At 33.3% G+C, this 26,213-nt stretch overlaps 1 protein-coding gene and 1 long non-coding RNA gene across 27 annotated transcripts in view; one reads left to right on the top strand and one right to left on the bottom strand.

Moving 5' to 3' along the window:
• HDAC9 (histone deacetylase 9) overlaps positions 1 to 26,213 on the top strand; it is a 919,102-nt gene that overhangs the window by 580,557 nt on the left and 312,332 nt on the right. For 14 of the 26 annotated variants that reach the window (XM_021674174.2, XM_021674170.2, XM_012450683.2 and 11 more), the window contains one exon: positions 289 to 2,920. In XM_021674174.2, the coding sequence (XP_021529849.2) occupies positions 289 to 603 (315 nt within the window). In that variant the 3' untranslated portion in view covers positions 604 to 2,920. Of the gene's footprint in view, positions 1 to 288; positions 2,921 to 26,213 lie in introns of those variants that run through there. The other 12 variants (XM_012450672.2, XM_021674167.2, XM_012450674.2 and 9 more) reach the window with 1 other exon arrangement.
• The window catches only part of LOC105716135 (uncharacterized), a 34,952-nt gene continuing 11,051 nt past the window's right edge, over positions 2,313 to 26,213 (bottom strand). The window contains exon 3 of the long non-coding RNA XR_001107197.3: positions 2,313 to 3,016. This is a non-coding gene — a long non-coding RNA (uncharacterized LOC105716135). The remainder of the gene's footprint in view (positions 3,017 to 26,213) is intronic.

The raw sequence follows: 26,213 nt of genomic DNA, 5'->3' as shown, positions 1-26,213 counted from the left end.
ACACCATGTTCTAACTGCATTAAAGAGTGATCCATTAAGAAAAAAAAAACAAAAACCCAACACTTAAAGACCTTATTCCCTGCCTACCAGACATATACAATATGGAATGATGGTACTACTTCAGATTTAGTATTACTGAGGAAGCTTGTTGCCTACAAGTTCATTCTGAAACTTATGTTCAATGATTAGAAATCACAGTATACGAGTTATTAGAAATCAAAGTGTGATTTTCTTCTCTGTTACCATCAAGAACTATTGAATTTTGAACCCCTGAACACTCTCTTCTAGCTGCTTTCGAAATCTATTGAACAACTGAAGCAACCAGGCAGTCACCTTGAGGAAGCAGAGGAAGAGCTTCAGGGGGACCAGGCGATGCAGGAAGACAGAGCGCCCTCTAGTGGCAACAGCACTAGGAGCGACAGCAGTGCTTGTGTGGATGACACAGTGGGACAAGTTGGGGCTGTGAAGGTCAAGGAGGAACCAGTGGACAGTGATGAAGATGCTCAGATCCAGGAAATGGAATCTGGGGAGCAGGCTGCTTTTATGCAACAGGTAATAGGCAAAGATTTAGCTCCAGGATTTGTAATTAAAGTCATTATCTGAACATGAAATGCATTACGATTTTGGTAAATGGATATGATTTCCTATCAGTTTATATTTCTGGATGATTTGAGTTCAGTGTTTAAGGATTCGAACTAATGCAGATACATGTATGTATCTATATAGAGGTTTGTCTATATTACTGATCTCTATGTAGATATCAGGGTTTTTTTGAAAATCCACTGGTAAGGAAATACCTGTTACACTAAAATTATGATACATAATATCCAACCAATTAATAGGCTTTAAATTTATCCCAAAGCCTGCTACACCAATTACTTCAAGGAAGACGAATTCACTGTTATTTTTAGTTTATGTGTTGAGATCAGTGACTGCTCAATAGTCTCCCAGTCTGATCAATGAAGCATTCAATTAGTTTTTGATTTTTTTGGAACATGTAGAATTCAATTTTCACATCACTGTACATATTGTATCATACTATAGTCTTGAACACTGTTAAAAGTAGTCTGCCCCTTCCTTCCTCTCTTTTTTTAGTTAAGTAGAAATGTTCTGGTTTCCATGCTAGTAGTCCTAGATTATTGTGTAGGTTGCAATTGAACATATTAGGAATACAGGTGGTTTTAAACACATAGACGCAAATTGCAGCACTACTTTAGATTATGTCTCACATAGCACTGCTCATTTTACTTTTATTTTGTGTAATTTGATGACACTGTCTATCAGAAAAGAGCAAATGAAGCAGATGCAAATGTTGGTGAGAAGTTATGTGCAGCATTATGGTCCAATCAGATACAGTACTGTATCTACAATTGCAAAAAACACAGTAACAGGATGATATTATCTGATATCAGGTCAATATCACTTTTTTAAAAGAAGAAGATGTATCATATTTTATATTGTCACTAGAATCTCTTAAGTATAATTCCATAATGATACAAGCATATACCATAACATTCTGGCAAATAACAATTAGACAAGATAGGTTTAACAAAAGAATTTACTTGTACATAATGCACCTTCAGAAGGACTATGTCCTTTGATGCTATAAAATACAAACAACTTTGAAGGCAACAGAAGACACTGTTTATTCAAGTCAGTTCTTTGTCAGGTTCCTGCTGTTCTCCTACAGAAAAGTGATTCTGTGAGGCTGAACAGGAAATGCCTTGTGGAAACAGGAAGTCCAAGTGATTCATGTACTGAGGAATGTAGGAAAAAAAAATCTGAGGATAGTGTTGTTTTACTCTTTCTGTTTTTAAAGGGCACTCTATGAATTGATTTATTGTCTAAGAAAATAACACCACAAGTAGGGAAATTGTTACGGAAGCTTTTCACTGAAACATTTCCTTCATATTCCCTTTTGATATGTTTACCTTGTTTTATAGGTTTACTTTTGTTAAGCTAGTTAAAGGTTCATTGTATTAAGACCCCTTTAATATGGATAATCCAAATTGACCTAGAATCTTTGTGAGGTTTTTTTATTAAAATATTTATATTTCTAAATCCGAGGTATTTCAAGGTGTAGTATCCTATTTCAAAGGAGATACAGCAGTTTTGCCAAATGTAGACATTGTTCAACTGTATGTTATTGGCACGTGTTGTTTACATTTTGCTGTGACATTTAAAAATATTTCTTTAAAAATGTTACTGCTAAAGATACATTATCCTTTTTTAAAAAGTCTCCATTCAAATTAAATTAACATAACTAGAAGTTAGAAAGTTTAAAACTTTTCCATATAATGAAAGTCCTTCTGATAATTTGACAAATAGCTATAATAGGAACACTCCCTATAACCAACATATTTTGGTTAGTATATTCCTTCATATTAAAATGACTTTTTGTCAGTTGTTTTGCATTAAAAATATGGCATGCCTAAGATAAAATTGTATATTTTTTCCATCTCATAAATATTCATTTTCTTCAAAGTCTTTTTTCAATCTCATAAAAAAGGGATAGTGCATCTTTTAAAATACATTTTATTTGGGGAGGAACATGTGGCTGAGCAGACTTTTGTATAATATTACTTCAAAGATATGTAATCACAAACAAAAAAAAAACTATTTTTTATAATGTCATTTGAGAGAGCTTCATCAGTACAGTTGGTGGACGTTAATTGTTTGAATTTGATAGTCTTTGAATTTAATCAAGAAACTACCTGGAACCAGTCAAAAGGAAAGCTGGACTTAAATAATCTTAGAATTAATTGATAAATGTCTCTTTTAAAATCTACTGTATTTATTATAATTTACACCCTTGAAGGTGATCTCTTGTTTTGTGTTGTAAATATATTGTTTGTATGTTTCCCTTCTTGCCTTCTGTTATAAGTCTCTTCCTTTCTCAAATAAAGTTTTTTTTAAAAGATCCCCTTTTATACACTTGGCTTTGTGTAAACTTACCGTATTTAATTGAAGTTGAAGCTTGCACACTAGATCTCATATATCAAAATATATTGCCAGTCTTTGTTGAAACAAGAAAATAAAGACATTTTGAGCAGTTACATCTAATATCATTAAAAATAATAAATTCAACAATAATGACTTTCAGCTGTTTACATCCAAAATTTTCAAATAGCTCACACATGTAAAATTTGTTGCATTTTCCTTTTGCCAGTGTGACCTTTTTCATATGTTATCATGTTTGGTATTTAAATTAAAAAGTCAACTTCTAAATATAAAACTTCATCTAAATAGATGTTAGTTCCTAACTTTGCTCAACTTAAAAAATTATTTTTAAAAAGTTCAACATAATCCCTTGAATATAACACTCAATAAATATTAAAATGAATACTTTTCCAAGTATCGTAATAATTATATCTATTACAATGAGATCTTGAAGTACAAGTAGAAAGTGACAGTGCATAAATTTAAAGAGAAAATAGTAATTAACTGATCTCCCCTTATATGGTAACAATTATCATAATACCAGTGTGAAGAACAGGAGCCTGATTCAAGTAAAGGAAACTCTACCATATTCTAAGTCACATTAGTGTTGTATTAGAGTATTAAGAAATCTGGAGCTGTCATTATTGACTGTTACAGAATGGATTATCATTTTATAGTACTATAAATTTGATAATACGGTCAGAATTGTAGAAATACCATTAGTGCTAATTATAATTTTCTGAAATTTGCCTTTGAACTATAAAATTACAAGGCTAACTTGGTAACAGAGATCCTAAAATAAGAGTTAGATAAATCAAGTAAAAAGTGTTTTTTAGTATGTATCTGATTTGTGAAGTGTTATATGGTGACTTTTAATACAAAGCATCAATCTAACATCAGAAACCTTTTCTTCAGAAAAAATAGTGTTTGTAAACTCTTGGAACAAATAATCATTAGATTTTCTTCTGGCAGTAAAAATTCACCTTCTCATTGCTGAAGGTGGTTGATGAAGTGTAGACTGCTAATTTTGATAGATCTGAGAAAGATAGTCTTTTAGAAATTGTTATATATTGTTTCAGGCTTTTTTCCAAAGGATGTTGAAAAGGAATTCAGACACTAAACTTTTTTTTTGAAACCTAGTACTTAACAGATATATAGGTAGGCAATGTAGCATTGTTTTTAATTTGGCATTTCTTTTTGTTTTTTTTCAATAATTGAATTTTGTACAATTTTGAATAGCTGTACTATGTATCAATTGTGGGTGTACTATTGAAGATATACAGTGATAAATAATTTGAGATCTACAATTTTAGGTGTTTATATAAGGAACTTGGAGGTACAAAAAAGAAGTCTGGGACTCTTATTCCCTTTATTAGTGATCATTCCTTCATCTCCATTTTAAGAGGAAAATATAGAAGGCAATCAAAGAATCTGAGCAATACAAAGCATATTGAGAAGGTGACTTTTCAGTCATGCTAACAATGTATCTACTACATAGGCATAAAAATGTTTATATTCTCTTTGTTACATCTCATTTTATAATAACATCTTTGAGGCTATAAACTGTGTTTAGGCAATGCAACCTTTAGGGATCATTTTAATTTACAAAAAGATGTTTACTTTTATCACAAACACAAAATGCACCAGTTACTGTTGCAAACACTTTATATCTGTGTGCTCATTTGGTCCTCACAATAAACTGATGAAGGAGGTACCATTATCATCCCAAGGTAGAGATGAGAGCACTGCGACAGTAAAGTCTAAGTCACTGATTTAGTCACTGATTAGTCGAAGTTAAAGTCAAGGTCACTGATTTAGGAGGTCTAGCTTTAATTTGAACCCAGGCACTTTGGCACCTGTGGCCCTTTACCATTGTACCATTGTTCTCAGCCTTTACCATTGTACTGTGTTGGTACAACGATTCTTTATATATGTCCCATATGCTTACTTTTGTCAAATTTATTCAATTTGTTATCTCTCCTCATTAGCATTTACAAACTGTCTTGAATCAATAATCTCTTTTTAACAGTTTCTACAAATTATGAGATTGGTGATTAGTACTTTTTTTTTCTAATTTTAATGAGGATTAGGGTTAGATGAGTGTTCTAATCCTTACACACATTTTGTTCAACTATTTTTAATTGTGAAAATTGCAGGTTTCTTTTTTTTTGACCATAGCCAGTCCTAGGAGGAAGTGAAACAGAGTGGCCGCATTTGGTTAAGTTTTAGGGGGAAGGAGAAAGGATTTCAGCAGGTGCAGAGCTCTCCTTTACTTCTTGCCTTCATTCCCCAGCCAATGCAAAGAAAGTCTAATTTCAAAGCCATCGGGATGCTGCCTTTTACAGACTTTTTAAACCTATCAAGGACGCACTTGATAATTTTGGCTTATGTAGTCTGTATAAGACGTGTGGAAGGGAAAAATAGAGACAGTTGTCATGTTTTAGACCTCTTATGTGGTATTCTAATGAAAGGTGCATAACAATTCTCTTGAGGGAAACAGGTTCTGACCACACCCCTAGAGGTTCTGACTCGGAGCTCAGTAATCTACATTTTTCAAGCCCTTTGAAGAGTCTAATTCAGAAATACTGTTTTTGAGATGGCCAAGTGCCCTAAACCACTTCCTGAAATCTGGCCTGATTTTTAATAGCTTTTACCTAAGATCCTCAGATTCAGTTTTCAAAATATCCTGTCTCCTATTTTTGTATATTGTTCTCAGCTGCTTCTGCATTTTAACTCAAGTATAGGCTATTCTCACTATATTTACTAGAATTACTTCAATAGGTTCTAAAATATTCACAGTGCTGTGTAGCCAGCCATCATTAGTATCTAATTCCCAAATACTTTCATTAACCCCAACTCAAAAAAATATCTTGTACCAACTAAGCAGTCACTCCCCGTCCACACTCCTTCTTGCCCCTGACAACACTAATCTGCTTTATATCTCTGTGGATTTGCCTATTGTGGATATTTCATATAAATGAAGTCATGCGTTATATGCCCTTGTATGCCTGGCTTCTTTCCTTACGCGTAAGATTTTCAGGGTTCATCCACAGCATCAGTACTTCATTCTTATGGCCGAGTAATATCCCCTTTTATGGTTATATGACTTTTTTTGTTCATTCAGCAGTTGGACACACAGTTTTCACTTTTTGTCTATTATGAATAATGCTGTTGTGAACATTCATGTTACAAGCCTTTTGTGTGAAGATGTATTTTCATTTCTCCTGGGTATACACCTAGGAGTGAAATTTCTGGGTCATATGGTAACTGTTTAACTTTTTGAGGAGTAACTGTCAAACTGTTTTCCACATAGCTGAACTATACTTTCCTGCTAGCAATGTATGAGGGTTCCAGTTCCTCCACATCTTCTCCATTTGTTATTTCCCTGTTTTATTGATGGTAGCCATTAAGTGGGTATGCATTGCTATCACTTTTGCTTTGATTTCTATTTAATTAATGACTAATGATGTTGAACATCTCTTCATTTGCTACTGGCCATTTCTATAACTCCTTCGGGGCAACATCTATTCAAGTCCTTTGCCCATTTTCTAATTGGCTTTGTTTTTGAGCTGTAAGTGCTTTCAGATATGCTTTGGGTACTAGACCTTTATCGGGTATGTAAGTTGCAAATATTTTCTCCTATTCTGACAGTTGCCTTTTCATTTTCTTAAGTGTTCTCTGATGCACAAAAGTTTGGCATTTTGCTGAAGTGCTGTTTATCTCTTTTTCCTTTTGAACTGTAATCTAATCCAAGGTTATAAAGATTTATACTTATTTTGTCTTCTTAGAGTTTTATTAATATAATTTTAGCACTTAATTTTAGGCCTTTGATCAATTTTGTGTCATACACATTGTTTTTAAAATAATATTCTTTCATGCATTTGTTATTTTTAAAGAGATATGAACTTCATGATTATTGGACTTCATTTTCTCATACATTATCTTCATTTTCCTTATTTCTATTGGTTGATGCTAATTGCTAGTTGCAATTACTAGCTGATTTTGGTCTTGCTTTTCTAATATTTCTCTGGCTGACCCTTGTTGCTTTCTAGTTTTTGATACTGTTCCTTTTTTTCTTCTTAAAATATCACTGAAATGATACACTCCTATGTTTATTATTTCTTTTTTTCTGGTGCTCTTTAAAAACTGAATCAGTTATTTTTATTCATGAAATCAATATGATTTTAAAATCCTACCTTGGTTGTTCAGTTTTACCAATTACACTTGAATTTTATGTTGAAGCCAGGTGTGGAGGTGTGCCTGTAGTCCTAGATACCTGGGAGGCGAGGGCAGGAGGACTGTTGAGCCCAGGAGTGTGAGACCACACTGAGCTATGATCTAGACTGAGTGACAGAACGAGAGCATGTCTTTTAAAAAAATTATGTTGAACTAATATTCATGTCTTTGCTTTGATCTTTATGCCTCTCCTGACAGAGTATCTGGGAAAAACCCTACATTTGCACTGTCCAAACTAGTAGCCACATGTACCTATTGAACATTTAAAATGTGGACAGCAAGAATTGAGATACAACTCTAAGTAGAAAATGCACACCAGATTTCAAAGATATAGTAAAAGAAGTATATTAATATCTCATTAAAGATGATGTCTATTGATTACATATTGAAATGATAATATTTAAAATATAAAGTCATATAACATCACTAAAATTAATCTTACCTGTTTTACTTTTTAAATGTGGCTATTCAAAAAGAATATATATGGCTTGCATTTGTGACTCACATATTTTTATTTCTATTTATGTTTCTGCTTTAGATCATCTTCATCTCATTTTATATTTTGTTAATTGACAGATCACATCAATCTGAAAATAGATGGGCTGTAAAACTTGAACAGATGAATATTTGCTCTTGCCAGTATCTTTCTATTACTCTTAATTAATATACAGGCATAAAATATTAGTGTTAGCAGATATCTGAGGCATCTTAATGGTGTAAGGGTTTAAAGATCCTTCTCCTTTACCTTAAAGAGAACTTGAAGTCTACCAGATGTTTTATTATCCATAGTAGTTGTAAGGATAATTCACTTATTGCTCCATTCTCATCTCAAAGTTAGTAAATTCATCCATAATATGTGCTGGTTTTTCCTGCTTTTTCTTTGTGTTGTTGTTGATGAGACCAGCACTTAGACAGTAGGACAGATTATCATATAGTTATCTTTGATGATCTCCATCCCTTTGTCACCTATAGGCAGTTGGTCCTCCTGTTTCTGATTCAGGTTCATCATATTTCTTTACTTCCCCTTTGGCTTTGCTTTCTCCAGCTACTAATGAACAGTAAAACAAATCCATGCTTCTCTCATTGCAATAGCCCCTTTTTACATCAGTGTGATATTTATCCTAATTCAATTAACTTACTGTAAAATACCAATACCATTTTCCCACTTACTGTGGTACAGCCTACAGTAATTTCTTCCTAATATTTCAACTAAATGGTATCAGAGGGCTACAGTCCTCATAATTCAACCTTTATACTCTGACCAGGCCATCTGTGATTTCCCCAGCTCTCCAGAACTCTCCAAGTTGAAACCAGTTCCATAGTTTCCCATATAATTCTTCTTTAATCATTATCTATGTGGCATTATATCCTTTTGCTTTTTGAGGTCTATTGTGTTCATCATTGTTCCTAGAGCCACTCAGGGAACCTATGAAATGCTTAACTGAACTTTAATGGATTTTGTTTTACATTTATCTTATTCAGATATAAATGGCTAAAGGCCATTTTCTTCCACACTATGATTTTATTCTCACTTTTGTTTTCTATGTGAAGTATAGAATCATTTTTTACTTGATGGACTATTCGTTGTGTTCAGTGTCCTCATTAGTAATATATTTTCTAAACTGGCTTTAGTAAAAATAGCTGTTAATTTTCATTTTCAGCCAACGGTAAATGATGGACATTTTTTTTCCTGATGAATTTATTATTTAACAGTACTCATACCATATTAAGTTTCATAATTTATGATTATATATGAATTATTGACTATGACTTCTAATATTTAGCATACGTTTTAAGATAATATAAAATCTAGATTAATTTGAATGATCTCTTTATATAGTATTAATTTTTTTTATTTCCATGTATTCTATAGATAATTTTTGAAAGTGAGAGCTTGGAGAGAAGACAAAACGATTCACATTTAATCTTTCTTAGAGAGTGAATCAGCATCCTCTTTATGCATATTTAAAGAAAACTTACGGAATGTGGAAAGTGATGTGCTGTTTTGACTAGGTATGCATCAAAACCTATGTATGCATCAAAAACAGTAGCATTTTGCATTGTCTTTGAGATCGATGCATGGAACTGCATATGTACTCTATTGTGTTCATCATATGTATATGTACATATACATGTAATCATGAAGCCCTTTCATGACTTACAGGGAAGTCCTCAGGTTGGAATGTTCTTTGGGAGACCCTGTGAGTACATTATTCCTCTTCTTTCTCTCCACTGCCTTTTCTTCTATCTCCTTTTACCTCCCATAAAAAGAATCCTGGGGCCGGGCACGGTGGCTCACACCTGTAATCCCAGCACTTCGGGAGGCCGAGGCGGGCAGATCACAAGGTCAGGAGATGGAGACCATCCTGGCCAACACGGTGAAACCCTGTCTCTACTAAAAATACAAAAAAATTAGCTGGGCATGGTGGCGCACGCCTGTAGTCTCAGCTACTCAGGAGGCTGAGGCAGGAGAATTGCTTGAACCCAGGAGGCAGAGATTGCAGTGAGCCGAGATCGTACCACTGCACTACAGCCTGGGTGACAGTGCGAGACTCCATCTTAAAAACAAAATAAAAGAAAAGAAAATCCTGGATTTTTTTCAAGAAACTTCAACTAATGATTCACCAATTTTAAACCAACTCTAGTATAAATGATTAACTTGATCATTGTTCCGAAGGATGTATTAAAGAATGTGTATTGATCAGGGAGGATCTTTGGATAAGCTATGTCTGTGCCCAGGTCTCCTCTAAATTTAATTCCCACCCTATTATCAGCACCAAAGCCATCAGTCAGAAAGCAAAACTCAGAAAAATGGCTTTGCTTAGTAGACTTCAAGGGGTTCTCTTGTCATATTTGCACTGGACTCTGCCATTCTTTCTTTATTTTTATTTTTAAAGCCAGTCAAATTTAGCAGTGCGGGGTTGTATATGGACTCTGTCTTTCTTTGGATTCAGCATGAAATAAAGAATGCTAAGATTTTTCTGTCTCTGCTTTTTAACAAATGTTCTGGGAAACTCCCCCCTCCCCCACCTACTATCTCTAATTAGGTAAAAAGAACTTAGAATGGGAAATCTTGCAATGATTTCTTCATCTTAAGTAATTTGACTGCATGATTTTGAATAGCCATTTGTCCCCTCTCTATTCCCTTAACATGGTGAAGAATAAGTCTACTTTACACTATATTTTAGCATCTTAGATATATATTTTGATCATGAAGATGGTGCTATCAAATCTTTTTTAAAAGTTTTATACTTTATGAATTATAGCATATTAAATGTTTATTTTTCTGCTGCGTATTATAAATTATTTGATTTTTGCTTAATTATTTGAATTGTCTGACAAACTCATAAAAATACCCAACTTGGTTCCTTTATTTTGTATATTCTTTATTGCATACTTATCTTAAAATCTATGTATTTTATGTATTTATATGTTTACAGTGGTCAGTTGTATAATATAACCTTCTTCTGGATATGGAAGCAGATAATATTTTTTTTTCCTTACAAAGAGGCTCTCCCAGGGATTAAAAAAACTCTAATTTTTAATGTCCTGGGATTTTTGGCATGCTGTTTAAATTAAAATTTTAAAATTATATTTTTACTTTGTTTACACACAACTTCCTAAATCTTAGTAATTTTTAATCTACTTTTTGAACTATAATTTTCACACAAACTCTACTTGATATATATGTACATTTTTTAAAATTTTGAGAAATGTATATACTACTACCTAGATAGAAAATATTTACATCATTCCAGAGAATTCTCTCTTGCCCTCTTTGTAATCAGGCTTACATCCTCACCCTCCACCCAGCCCCAGTCAACTATTGATCTGTTTTCCTACATTATACATTAGTTTTTTTTTTTTTCTAGAAGTTCATTAGGTGAATCATATAAAAAAGAGTTTGTGATATTTTCAGTCTGAATTTTTTTTTCAATCAGAAAATGCTTCTGAGATCCATCCATGTATGTACCAGTGATATGGTCCTATTTATTGCTGAATAGTTAGCCACCATACGGATATGTCACAATTTGCTCATGTATTTGTCTGTTGTTGGAAACGTGGGTTATTTTTAGGTGTGAGTGATTATGAATGAAACTACAATATGAGTTGTACACTAAGTATATGTTTAACTTACAGGAAGCTGCCAAATTATTTTTAATTAATTACTGTTTTACATTCTCATCAGCAATGTATTTGTGTCTATTACTCTGCATTCTTGTTAATACTTGATATTGTCAGGGTTTTTCTAACTGTATGCATCTAATGACTGCATTATGTTGCTAATTTTTTAAATTGAGGCATGTCTTTTTATTGTTGGTTATCAAATCATGTATTTTAGATACAATCTATTTCTACATAAATATGTTACAAATAATTTCACCTACTTTGTAGTTGGCCTTCTGTTTGGAAGAGTAGAATATTTAAGCACTAACACTAACACTAACACTTGATGTGTCCCATTCTATCAATTTGTTCTTCTGTGGTTAGTGCTTTAGTGTCCTTTCAAGAAAAATTTGTTCCCATGCTTTCTCCTTCCACCTTAGTTTTTACATTAAAATAAAACAGCAATTTTGAATTATTTTTATTATGATGTGAAGATAGGTTGAGGTTCATTATCTTACAGAATTATATTTTTCAGCACCTCTTTTTTTGAAAAGATTATTCTTGCTCCTTTGAATTATTCTGGTCTATTTATTAGAAATCAATTGAACATGTAAGTGTTAGCAGATTTCTGAACTCTTTATTTTATTCCATTGATCTCTGTCTTTACACCAATACCACAGAATCTTGATTACTTTTGCTATTTAGTGACTCTTAACATTAGAGTTCATTTTTCTCTGCTTGTATATAAGAGTTTTTGGTTAATACTGGTTTTTAGCAAATTGATTATGATGTCCCTTAATGTGGTTTTCTCTGTGTATATCCTTCTTTGGTTCACTGAACTTCTTATATATGTGGGTTTGCACTTTAAAAATTTTTTTAAATGTCAGGTGTTGTTTCATCTGATATGTTTCCTGCTAATTATTTTCTCTCTTTTTTGAGGGGGACTCCAGTTATATATAAGGTACACTGCTTTATATGGTCTCATAGATATTTAAATTTCCATTTTTTTCCTTCATGTTTTCATCTGTACATTTTCTATTGCTGTACACATCTTTTCTTCCTAGTAGATGAACTTCTGTTAATCACATCTGGGAAGGTTTTAATTTAAGATCTTGAGCTTTTCACATCTAGAAATACAGATACATTTTCCATTTATCTCTGCAATATATTCATGTTTTTCTTTAAATCCTTGAGTGTATTTATGTTTAATGATGTCCTTTTATGATAATTCTGTTTTTGCCATTTTGGGGTCTGCTACACTGCTTAATTTTTCTCTTGAATATGGTTCATATTTTCTTATCCTGTTTAATGTCTAGTAAATTTCCATTCAGTGTTAGACAATTTAAATTGTTGTCTTTCTTTAAAGAATGTTCACTTGAAACATTCAAGTCTTATTTTAAAGTTTTGTTTGTGCAAGTCTATCATAATCTTTACACTCTTTGGCTTCTCTCTTGCTCACTAATTTGTGAGTTCTCTGGAGTGTTTACAGGGATGGATGACCCCAGGGAATAATTAATCTCAGCCTAGGATGCTGGTGCAGGAATGAAGATGGACAGAAAGAATTGAATTCGGTAAATTAGAAGCTAGTAAGTGACTAGCTTCTAAAGTGAAGACAAGACTAACACTGAGCTGAATGAGCTGCTTCAACTCAGTGTTAGTCTTGTCTTCACTTTAGAAGCTAGTCTCTTACTGGGTCCTACCTACCAAGTCAGTTCTCCAGTGTGGCTTGGTCATTTTCAACCAGGCTTTGAATTTCTTGGATTTTGGTACTCTCTACATTCAAATATTAACTTTAAAGGCAGATATGGATTATCTAGTTCAAGAGATTCACACTGTGGGTGTGGTGGCCTGTGCCTATAGTCTCACCTACTTGGGATGTTGAGGCAGCAGAATCTCTTGAACTAGGGAATCAGAGGTTGCAGTGAGCCACGATTGTGCCACTGCACTCCAGCCTTGAAACAGAGTGAGACTCCATCTCTAAATAAATAAGTAAGTAAGTAAGTAAGTAAATAAAGGCAGATACGAGGGAACCACCATTAATGATTACTTATACACATACAGACAAACACAGCGTGAACGGAAATTTTTACCCATGTGTTTTAGAGGACCTATGGCATCCTACAATTAAACTGATTAAACCAAGTGAAAACAATAAAACAATCTAGTTAAAAAATTTTTTTCTAATATCATTTAAAAATTTAGACTTTCTCTTTCTTCTTTCCCACACTCCCACTCTTTCTTTTTTTTCTTTCTTTTCTTTCCTTCATCTTTGTTTCTTTACCCCTCCCTCCCATGTCTTTCTTTCTTTTCTTTCTTCCTCTTTTCTTTTTCTTTCTTTCTCTCTCCTTCCTTCCTCCCTTTTCATTCTTTCATTTCTTTCTTTTCCTTTCTTTCTCTACCCTCCCTCCCTCCCACCTTTCCCTCTCTCTCTCTCTCTTTCCTTTTCTTCCCTGAGTAACATTGACCCTACTAAATTTATTAGATCATGTTCTGTTAATTCAGTAACTCTTTAATATAGTAAGAAATAATACGTCTTAGGAAAACTTTTAATTCCAGGATGAGGCATAGTTAATGAACTATTTATAACATCTAAATACTAGGTAACATAAGTATAACTTTTATTTTAAAAATTGAATATTATTATTTATATTTTGTATATTACATTAGATTTTAGTGCTTCTATTTAAAGAGATAAGTCATGGATGGTCTGCAATGATTCTACATTTTCTATGTCTGTAAGTTAAAATTGCCTTGCAGTCTTCTAATTCAGGATCCCTATTAAGCAGTTTTCTTACATGTAGTTTTCAACCACAATGCTTAGTTCGTGGTTTCTTTATCCATGATAACAATTACTATGGCATAGTTCATGTTCCTTGCCTTAGAAATCAACGCCAATATAAACCATGACTGATAAAAATTAATGGGACCTACCAACCCAGGGGAACTTTTCTAGAAACATGAAAGTATAGATATGTTTAAAATGATATTTTCTTGACCAAAAACCTAGAACTGCAGCGGCAAACTTAGAGAAAATTGTGCCATTGACCTAAAAATTGTGGGGAGCCTACTAGGAGAGTTTTCTCAAAAGATTTAAAAGGATTTTATGCCTTTTAAAACATTTATGTCTTCATCTTCAGTTCAGTAATGTGGAGGAAGGAAGTAAAAGTGGTGGAAAGTGAGCAATAGATTTTTTTAACTTTGATTCAGAACTATTAGGTTTTTATTTTATTCGGTATAGAAATGTGTTCTTAAAGCAATCAGAATATTAGCTGAAGTTAATGTTAGTGAATCTTTATAGGGGAGAGGTGTTTCTTTTTCATCCTCTTTAATTACCGTGGACTTCTGGATGGCTCCTAAAGTGAATTTGGAAGTTTTCAACATTTGGCATTCAAGTTCAGGCCTAGGGAGGTTATGTGGATATGCAACTTCTGATTCTTGGATGGTGTGTTGATACTGTATATTTTTTAATGGTTATACTTTTCCTTGACTAGTATAAAAGATTTACTGTTACAGTTTGTGTGTGGCCAGGCAGTGGCATATGGAAAAGCTGTTTCCTGCTATTTAATTTAATTAGCCCAATCACATGCCAGCCTTCAGGCATGTCACTCTGGACCTCTGAGGCTCTTTGTCTGACACGGAGATGAACAATATCTTGGCTTTGTTTGGTTGCTTGGGATGCTGCAGATAAAAACCACTGAAATTCTGACTGTTTAAACAAATCTTTGCATTTTTACCATTTGGCTTTGATTTTGTTTTACAAAAAAGGATGACATTTTGGCCTTGAGGAAGTGAAAAAGAAATGTTGAGTACACGAAGAAGAGCTGTTGCTCTCTATGGCTTAATACAGGATTGGGATTATTATCATTTCATAATCAGAAAGTTTTAGTTTGCTACTATTTTGTTAGTAAAAACTCAGGACAATTTTCATTACAACATTTTATCCCTAAACTTAGCTGACAAACTGCCATTCTAATTCAAGCCTTCTTCTTTGGTTCATGTGTGTATTTTTGTGTGATTTTCTTCATCTTGCCAGATCTCTAAATCTTTCAGTAAATTCATTGTTGAAAAAGAAAATATTTGGTTTGGTTTTTGAATTAGAATAATCCAGTTTTGTCTTGCTTTCATAAAAAGATGGTGATTAATACATTTAGTTACCTTCAGAATTGTTCTCAATATTTTAGCCTTCCTTCTGAAGTTAAAGTACTTTTTAAACTTTTTTCTTTTACAGTCAATGTGTTCAGTTTTTAAAAATTCTCTTTAATAACATTTGTTATTGTTATATTTCTAATAGTTTCAAAGCTTTAAAATTAATAAAGAACATTTGAAGAAAAACAGAAGATTTAAAAATATTTGCTGCAGCATAGGAACTTGATTTACAGTGAGGACTTCTGCCTAAATTGCCAGCAGAATTAACAGTAACTTTCATGAGTCAAAGTTACTTGTTCAAGGTAATACATTTATTTGAACATCCAGATTTTAAAATTAGTTGTCCAGGATCTGAGATTCTTAACCAATTATAGATACATGCAGACTTTAGAACTTCAAGATGTGCCCTTGGTCTTAATCCTGCACTAAGAAAGTTAGTTTAATCACACAGAGCATCTATTCCATAGGCGCTACTGTCCCAGATGCCAAGATACAGCCCCACCCTCTGACATCTCTTGGCCTTTGGAGTAACCTGTAGGGCCTATGCTGAATAAATGACATCTGTCCCAAAGGAAATATCCTTTGTCTAAAGCTAATAGAACCATTGCTTCTCAGTAGATTGGGATTTTTTAATCAAAATATTTTCTATTTCATTTTGATAAAATTTGCAAGAAAAGCCTTTATCTCTGACTGCATTTTTAAATTTAGAATAAAAGGTTAAATAAAGAAAAGGGAATGAAAACCTAAAAATTTAAATTCTCTTTACCAACACAATTCTCAGAACATAATTGACATTCACAATACAGACATTTATAATGACCTTATAATACGGCTGCCACATACAAAGTAAAGTATAAGTCTTATTTTCAAACCAATGATCTGTATAGATTTTGCATTTTGTTTAAGAGCAAGTAAACAATAACAAAGAGAACTTAGTGCTTTTTCTCTTTTAATGCTATCATCATTTCTTCTGTGTAACTGTATTTAAAACTTCAATCATTGTATCCACTTTGGGATGCATTATTGTATTTTATAGTTCTTTGTGGATGACTAATTTTTTCATTTTTATTTTCTTTGTGTGTATTTAGAGTGTGATTTTTCTGAGGGTACACACACACACCTACACACATTCACACTCACTCTACGTATTGATTTTAGAATAAAGTTGTATCCATCTAAGAAAAGTTGTTTTGCTGGTAACTCTTTAAGAATGAATATATTTTTAATATTGGGAAACACCCATATTCTCTAAATAAAATATAGCCATGACAGAAATGCAGTCCTTTTTTTTTTTTACAAAGGCCTTTTTTTCACTATTGATATTTTGTTGAAAATGTTATAAAGTATAACAAGACTAAAGTTTGAAATCAAATTAATCATGAGGTTATAGTTAATTCGGAAATAGAGATCTCCTTAAAAATTTTAACGAGAGAGTATTTATTTGTTAATGGAAAATATGGCCCTAGAATATAGGTATTAAAATGGTACAACCTTGTTTCTGCTAGAAAATGTAATCCTTGTGAAATTCTGACTTTTTTTTTTTTTTTTTTTTTACAAAAAACTAATAACAATAGTGAAAGTAATTATGCAATTTCAAATAGAGATTTGGAAACAGCAAGCTGTATAGAAAAAGTCCTTGTAATTAAACTTACAAATTAATTTGGCTTGTAGTGAACCTTACTCCAAATTTTATTTTTACATTATCCTAAAATTTTAAATAAAAAATGATAAAAAGTACAATGTCATTTGTGCCACTATGGTAAAAATATATATAAAGCACAAAACCTGTATCAGTATTGATCAAGATCTTCCAGCTTCTAAGTTGCCAAACTGTGATCAAAACTTACATCCAGTTCCCTGTTTTTCCATTAAACGTCAGAACCCAGAGGTTTCTGCTCAGGGTTTGACACTTTGTCCCTGGTTCTCCTAAAGACTGAAAGTATGAAGGATCTTTACATCCCCACACTGCAGTTTCATGACCTCTGTTATCCACTGGGTTACTTTGAGGAACAGCTTCCTCTGATAATTATAATAGTTTATTTTTTGTTTGTTTTATGTTAATGGAAAAAAATTATTGAAGGGATTGCTTATTTCTTATAGGTATATTGAGTGAGCTGTTGTGTTTTTCACTCAAAATGGGAAGATGATAGTGCTGGCAGAAACCAATCTTTTCATTGTTTTATTTCAACTCTGCTTGTTAACAAGCTGGAGGCATCAAAGTTTGAGCTACTGCGAGTTGAGTTTTCCATGTGTAATTTCTGTGGCATGCTTCCATTTTTCAAACTTTTTAAATTTTCAAGTTGTATTTACTCTAAAATAAAAGAATACTTAACTCATGAGGACCAGAAAGCAATATTTGATCCATCTTATGAAACTTTTTAAAATCAAAACTATCACGTTAGGCCAGGTGCAGTGGCTCACACCTATGATCCCAGCACTTTGGGAAGACAAAGTGGGCAGATCACTTGAGCCCAGAAATTCAAGACCAGCCTAAGTAGCATGGCAAAATCTATCTCTACAAAAAAATACAAAAGTTAGCCATGAGTAATGGCACATGCCTGTAGTCCCATCTACTCAGGAGGCTGAGGTAGGAGGATCACTTGAGCCTGGAGGTGGAGATTGCAGTGAACCATCAGCCCACTGCATTCCAGCTGGGCAACAGAGCCAGATCCTGTTTCAAAAATAAAAGAATATTTAACTCATGAGGACCAGAAAACAAAATTTGATCCATCTAATAACAAAAACTTTCTTTTAATCGAAACTATCCTGTTAGGCCAGGTGTGGTAGTTCACACCTATAATGCCAGCATTTTGGGAGGAGAAGGTGAGCACATTGCTTGAGCCCAGAAGTTCAATGCCAACCTGAGGAGCAACAACTCAGAAACAAACAAATATACAATAAAACTATCAGGTTACTGAAAGGGCTTTAATATACCAACCGATAACTTTTAGATGGTTTAAAGGCATCTTCTGATGAACTCTGTATTAATGAGTGTGAATGGATACCTTTAAGCAAGGTACCCAGTTTTAAAATGGCATATCTCTTAATTTTAAATGTAAGATCAAGATCCTAAAACATGATATAGATTGATGATTTCTCAGCAGCTTGGGAATCTTATATCCTACTCCAAGAGACAGTTGGTTTATGAAGTAACCCCCACACATAATATATATACACATATACATGTATATGTATATGTATATGTATATTTATAAGTGAACCTTTTTCTTTGCATACTTTTCCTGGCGGTATCATGGAAAACTCCCCTCCACCTAAGTTATATTCTAAAGCCCATCTTCTAGTTGTTTATCTCATTTCTCGATTTTCAACATTTGAAATTTGAAGGAAAATGGTTTATTCTGTAGCATGATCCTACCTATTCGGTTTTAAGTGGTTTTCTTTTTCTTGTTACTTTTCCTCCTCAAGGTTCTCCTTTTTTGTTGTTGTTGTTAATTAAAATATGACTGAGTCTCTCTTTGAAGATAATTTATGGAGAGAAACTGTCCTCCACCCTCACTGTGGCTTACCACAACCTCTAGAAAGGTTAGTTGGAGTACACTGAAGTAAGAAAAGACTGTCATACAGCAATTCTCTAGCTATGAAATCTACTGGTGTTTTGCTAGAAAGCTCAGAAAATGAAGCGTCATTATGTACTGTGCTGTACCTTTCACTGTGTGTTCTAACTGTATCACTCCCTTTTCCACTTACCTGTGGGAAGCAGCTTACCCAACCAGGCTGGCCTGTGTGATGGAGAAGCAAAGATCAGAAGAGCCAGTTTTTTTCTTGATCTTGGCCAGCTATAATATTTCTAGGTGTTCTATGCCTCAGTTTCCTCATTTGTGAATTGAAAGTGTTGATCTTCTTTGAAAGGCTATGTTTTGCTGACCCAGGCTGACATGTAAAGATGTGACATTATAGCCACAGCTTTCTTGACAGTTATCAGGAAGACAGACCAATATTGAATTACTGTCTTAGTTTTAAAATTCTTTTTCTTTTATGTTCATATAATTTCCTTCAAAATCCTAACTAGTAAAAAGAAAGACTTGTTGAGTGTTTAAGAAAATGTCAAGTGAATGTTGATTTACTATTTTTGAACTAGAATTGGCAAATAGATTTCCTCCTAAGGGTGGGGTGGGGTGAGATGGGAGAAACATTCTATGCTGACAGGGTTTTTGATGTTCCTCAGTAATGAAAATAACCTAACTAAATTAGTCATAAAATATATGCAGAAATAGTGTGTGCCAGTATTTACAGTTTAAGCACTATTAAAAATAGTATAGAATGGCAAAATTTATTGTTGGCAGGAATGTTAGATAATGACAACAGTAACAAAAATGAAAGGTAGTAGGGATTGAAAGCTAATTAATTGCCACACACCATGCCCAGTAATTTATGTTTATCACTTAAGTACCATCTCATATTTACCAAATAAAAAATGAAGATTTCAGAGTGCTAAAGTGGAAGTACATCTAAACTATGGTAGAGCTCTGATTCCATCCCCAGTCCACAGCCAGAAAGGTTCCAAGACTGGCTTGGAGTCTCACTCAATTTGTGGTAATACAGTAACGGATGCTCGGGTCTGACTCAAACTATTGAATATAACTTCAAAATACAGTATTTTCAACATCAAATCAGAAAGCCATTGCTACTATGCTAACTTTTCAACCAAGTCTTCTTTATTCTCTCCAATCAGTTTGATGATAATGTGCCAGCACTTGTAGAAAGCAAAGGCAAAAGTGGAATATGAAAAACTCCTATCAGTCAGGAAGTCAGTGTATGAATGGCTTCACAATTGTGGCCCTGCTTTTCTCCTTCATATTAAATACATTTCTTAGAATTTTTAATTCTTCTATTCATCTCTAGTTCATAAATTTTACATCTTGTGGTCATGGCTTGGAAGACTGCAAATGTCATTTATGAAATCCCCAACTCTTCACTTCTTACATACTTGATGTAGAATTTACTTTATGTATTAATGTTTTAAAGTGTAAATATATATATTCATTCCCTTCACCTCTTAGAGTATCTAGAAAAACACAAATTTAAATGTATAACCTGGCATAAATTCTTTGCAAATGGCTGAGGTCTCCTTAACCTAGCTGGTGGATTCTGAAGTTTTACCTCTGTCTATCAACATTTACACAAAAGACGTTCCTCTCTGTTCATAGTTATAGTAAAACACTATATTTAAAAGAGTGGTTGGAATTTTCTCACCTTCATATGTAAAAATCCTCATAAAATAATTCAACTAAACCAACAGAAATATTTATTTCTTTAAGTGCTTATTGCACATCAGAATGTGCAAGGCATTGTTTTAAATGACAGACGTGGTCCCACCTGGCTCCAATAAAGCTTATAACCTGATAAGAGGATACATTATACATATATAAAATTATTAGATAAAAGATGTTAGGTACTACATGATAGGCACAAATATAGTAGTGCTTTGAGAGTTCATATTTTAATAACTGTTTAAAGTCTGAATTTTCCAAGTACCCTGTACTTTACATAAATATAAATATTTAAACACTTATCCTTTCTAATCCTATCAAAATTCTTAATGCAGCTTTATTTGCTAGGGCAACACATTTCCCAGCATAGGCAATAAGCTGCTCTATATGTAACATAAGTGAGTAAATAGTACAACTGATTTAAGTAGATACCATTCAAATAAACCTACTCAACTCACTAGTCATGCCAGATCCCTTTATGTGTGTTTGCTTATAGAACCACAAACTAGTTTAATATTCTTGAAATAACAAATTCAAAGGTATGTGACATGATTTAAAACAATATTTTAATGTTATAATTGATACTATTGTAGAACCCCCATTGATTGGAAATTAATATCTATATTGGGATAAATAATATCTGTGCTATTCAAAATTACTTTAGTGAATTTTGTATTCTTTCATTTTTCACAACTTTAGGTATTTTAGTAGATGTAGGACATCATTATATTGGCAATATTCAGGTATCTTTCATATTCACCATGGAATAAATTATTTCAACCCATAGAGAACAGATCCAAGGCAGTGACCTCAAGGACCTGAAGGTTACTTAGTGGACTAGGCTATCCTGACTCAAAATGAACAGGAATTCCGGAAGGGAAGAAGAGGGAAAGCTGCCTATTTCTGCAGGGTTTTATGGCTAGATGGACATATTTTATTACTTTTTTTTCACAAAGGAAACATCTTTCTTATTGTATATTGAAGTGTGGTCTCTTATAATAAAGATTGTTTTAGTCCTTACCCAATAAATTTTCCACATTATCTAGTACAAAGTCTGGCTAGGTATCTTTTTACTTTATAGAATTTTTCCCTAATGTAATGTGTGGAGTGAGATAGCTATCAGATTTCCATTTATAAGCTAACTGAAAACAGGGAAACTCCACAAACAGCCCATATAACCTGAAAATTGAGCAAAATGACTCTCTCTCTCTCTATATATATATATATACACACACACACCTATATATACAAGCTATATCTATATGTGCATTTATTATTTACAATTATTTTTCTGCACATCTTTGTTCTACACCATTACTCTTAGTTTTCAACAAATGGAATAAAAAATAGGATTTCAAAAGCAATATCATAAAGAATCCTATACCCAGAGACCAGGAAATGGTGGAGGAAAAATGCTGTTGTATAAAGCTGAGTCTGTTTAGTCTAGTCTTAGTTTGACTACTAACAATGGGAATGCATTTATAAACCTCTAAATTGTGAAGTTTCCATTTCTAGTGTATTTATATACAAATTTTACGAATAATGTGCAAATGTACGAAAGGTGATTTGCCTTACTCCAATTCCAATGACATTTACCAATCAATTATTTTATAAATATTTTTACATATGCGCTACATATTACTGATAAAAGCCAACTCATGAAAGGTATGTTTATTCTCTAATAGTTTTCATTTCGCTATTTTGATACTGAATTCTGGGTTCACTTATAGTTGGCATATCCTTTTTTTCCTGTTTACTTCTTTGTAAACCTTCTTCCAATACACAATTACTCGCCCCACATGTCCTTTCAAATAGGAGATAATTGGTTAGACAACTAGATCCTACTGTTTCCACCAAAAACTCGAAGCAGCACACATTCAGGGGAAATGTCTTTTAGTTTATCTTTAAATTGGAGCAGGGCAGAGGTCACTAGCTGAAAGGAAGTCAAAATGACAAGGACTGTAATGGTTACAGAGAAAGGTTAACACAAGTAAGTATCTTTCCATGAGACCCTTGGGCTGTTGTCAGCTACCTGGTACAAACCATTTACTATTGAAATAAATTAAAATATCACTTACTTAGAAAAAGTAAAGGAAAGACAGTTGAACTTAATGGAAGTTTTAATTATAGTCTACTTTAAAAGTAATTTAACTTTATTGCTTTTGAACCTGTATTCTGTCACATAAATTAAAATTACCAAGTGGGAACAGCTAAATTAAAAATACAATTTCCAAAGACTTACACTGAGACATAACTTATAAACACACACAACCATTAAAACATAAAAATGAGTTGCTAGAGACTAGCCTAACCTTAGGGAAGAACCTGGGTTTTGGGGAGCTTTCTTTTCTAAACATTATTGCAAGTTCCAAATGAATACAGTATTTCTCTCCCATTGTAGGATAATGAATTTAAGACATGGGAGTCAGAGAGAGCTTTTAGGTACTACAGCCTTCCTTACAATTTTCAAAATTTAGAAATACCCATGGCTTTTCTAGTAGGATATGGCTAAGAAGCAATGTCACAAGGGTCAATGGTAATTGCTGCAGATGATCTAAATCGTCTGAGAGGAATGATTTAAAGGCAAGAAAAATAATTATAACCAAAAGTCTTTTTAGGAATGTCTTAGAAATGTTATTAAAAGTTCTCTTAACCAGATAGTGCATGATATTCTTGGAGATTTTCACACTACAGATAAAGCTTTTGTTGGCTTACGGTTTTACAGCAATGTTGTTTATAACTAGTTTTATGCAACCATGGTAGCAACAAGGCCTACTGCTTAGCATGATGGATTTATGGTCCATGTTGGGCTTATGGCCATTAGGATCACTAGCAGCCTGGTTTTCCTTTGATTTAAACAGGATATCATTGGTTTGGTTGGTGGCATATTTCTTCTGTGGCTATGGTTCACTTAAAATAAGCATTTTTGGTATACTTGTCAACTATAGGGAGATCAAATAATCCAAACCGTTCAAATTTTATCTATAAGGCCGGACTAATTTATCTGTAAGGCAGGACGCAAATTACATCATGATGTGTAGAAGATATTCTTCCATGGGTAATTTTATGCCTTAAATCAAGATTTATTGACATCAAATAGTGGTGTTTCGTCAAATGGCCTAAGCATCCTTGGGAAAGGTACAGAGGCAGTGACTGTATAATGAGGCACAAAGTTTGTGAAGCAGTCCCGCTGGTTCAGTTCCAGATAGCATATTGCTGCTTGTTTCTCAACCCTTTGAGCAAGGGCCCCCTTAACTAAAGAGATTTTTATACATATTTTATACTCCTGAAAGCTAGATGTGAACTTTGAAAAGATAAAGTGAAGAGATGTTACTGATTATAATATGCCAAGATGCAAAGACCACAGTTTGCATTTGTGAAACTAAAATATTTATACATTATATCTTATAACAGTTCATAGGTTGTGTGATAGGTGTATAAGGATATTTTGGTTTTGTTTTAGCAGAAACTGGCATTTTTAAACTTTGACTCTTCTTTGCAGATTGATGCTGAAAAGGTGTCTGTGAGCATAAATATTTCAGCCAATCCATCTTTTGTGGAACAACAATCCCCTCCAGACATTTCTTTAATGTTTGGCACAATCTATGTCCATGTTTCTTTTCTGGAATTAGAGAACTTTTTGTATTCTTTCTGCTGTTCCGAAAATGACAGGCAGCCCCCTTTCTATTTACACTAGGGTCAAATTGCTAATGTGCCATTTATTTTTTTTTAAATGTGGCTCTAGTATATATTGTGCATGAATTTATTCCTAGAAAAGAGAAGACTAATTATTTTGAGACAAAATATTCTCTAAATTTGAATAAAGACAGGACAAAGTAACTAATTTTGTAAACAAGGGATACGGCATGCAACTAGCATATTTTGGCATTATGCCTTTCTTCTGTACAATACAAAAGATATGTCAGGTTTGATAATAGAGTTGCTAAATTACCTTTAGGGAATTTGCCTCTCTCCACTCAGAAAAAAAAGCATATTTCTGTTTGATCATATACATTGAGATTATAGTTTTCCACTAAGGGATTATAGGGAAAAAATTTACTAATATTATCAGATATTTGTTTAATGCATATTTATTTATAAATGACTCCTTGGAATTCTTCTGCCTTGGAAAATTCTGAGCAAAATGCTAATTTTATTTGCTTTGCAGTATTTACATATGCATAGAAGGTCTTTTCTTAACTGTGAATGAAACTCACGCAATTAAAGATGAAGAAAAAGCACCTGAGACAGTGCTTTCAGGAGACAGGAGACGTGGCAAACCACTGAGATCAATCTGTGCCCTCAAGTTTATGTTCTGCATAAGAGGGTTACCTACTACTGCCTAACAAAAAACTATCTGCAATTTAAGTATTTAATTTATCCCCATTAATGCTAACAGACAATGATCCAGAAGTTTAAATATATGTTTCACCAAAACTTTTCTGAGAGGTTTGTGTGTCACTTTGTATTGCTCTGATCTTATATTCATTTAAGTACCAAAGAGTAGAGGGACTTTAGTAAGCAGTGTAAAACTAAATTATATGTTGATTTTTCAATGGGCTATTAATGTCTTATTACTGTGAGATGGAAAGGGCTGCTTTGTGGTTTCTGGCTTTGTAATATTTGGCTTGTAGGTAAAGGGGAAGAAAACATAGACACCTCTAACATGAATGTTGACCTCCAATTGCTCTTCAACAAAAGTTCCTTTCAGTTATTTCCACATTTATGTCTGATTAGTATTTTAAAATTTATACATTCTCCGCCCTACCCTGTGTGTCATAAATGATAGGCCTTTAGAATGGGTAAAGTTCTAAATAAAATTAGCATCCAATGTGTAATTTTTTCCCACAATAGAGACAGAATTCAAGTTAACATAGACTGCAGTGGTAGAAAAGGAAACCATCAAGATTGCCAATGTGGGGTGGCCCATATTGATCCCAACCAGGCCACATGACCTTGGCTTACCAAAGAAGCCACTAAAGAGTGTCAACAAAAGAGAACAGTCTGTGTAACACAGCATAAAAAAAGGAAGGCAGACCCTGCAGTGAGCACATCTTGTGCTAGAGACCTGCCTTGGCCGCTTCCAAGTCTCAAGTTCCTCATCTATGAGATGGAGTTAATACCTATCTCCTGGGATAAGTGGTGAATGCTTCTCAGAAAAGACAGCATATTTCAGACCCATTCAGAGTTAATGCCCAATGTAATAACTACAGATTGAAAAGGAATGGATCATCACTTTTCTTAAAAAGACTCAGAAAGAAAAAGGCTGGATGACTTAAGAGTAAACTTCCCAAATTTTATGTTTTAAAACATCAGTTCAGAGAGATGTTCTCTTGTCTGATGAGTTTTGTAAGCTTCACAGTCTATGTAAGCTTTGCGGAGACACCAAAGTACTTTAGCAAATCAGAGGCTTTAAGAAATCCTGCAACACAGCAACTTGTTTACATTATTTAACTTGACATTTAAAAAATGACTATGACATTTTAAAAATGTTACTTTTCTATGGAATAAACTTTTTGAAACACTGACCTGGGACCTTGGTAATAAGCTTTT

Source organism: Aotus nancymaae, unplaced genomic scaffold (assembly GCF_030222135.1).
Source record: "Aotus nancymaae isolate 86718 unplaced genomic scaffold, 86718_ANA_hifiasm-v0.15.2.pri h1tg000025l, whole genome shotgun sequence".
Classification (NCBI taxonomy): Eukaryota; Metazoa; Chordata; class Mammalia; order Primates; family Aotidae; genus Aotus; species Aotus nancymaae.
This window is presented reverse-complemented; position numbering and strand designations above follow the sequence as displayed.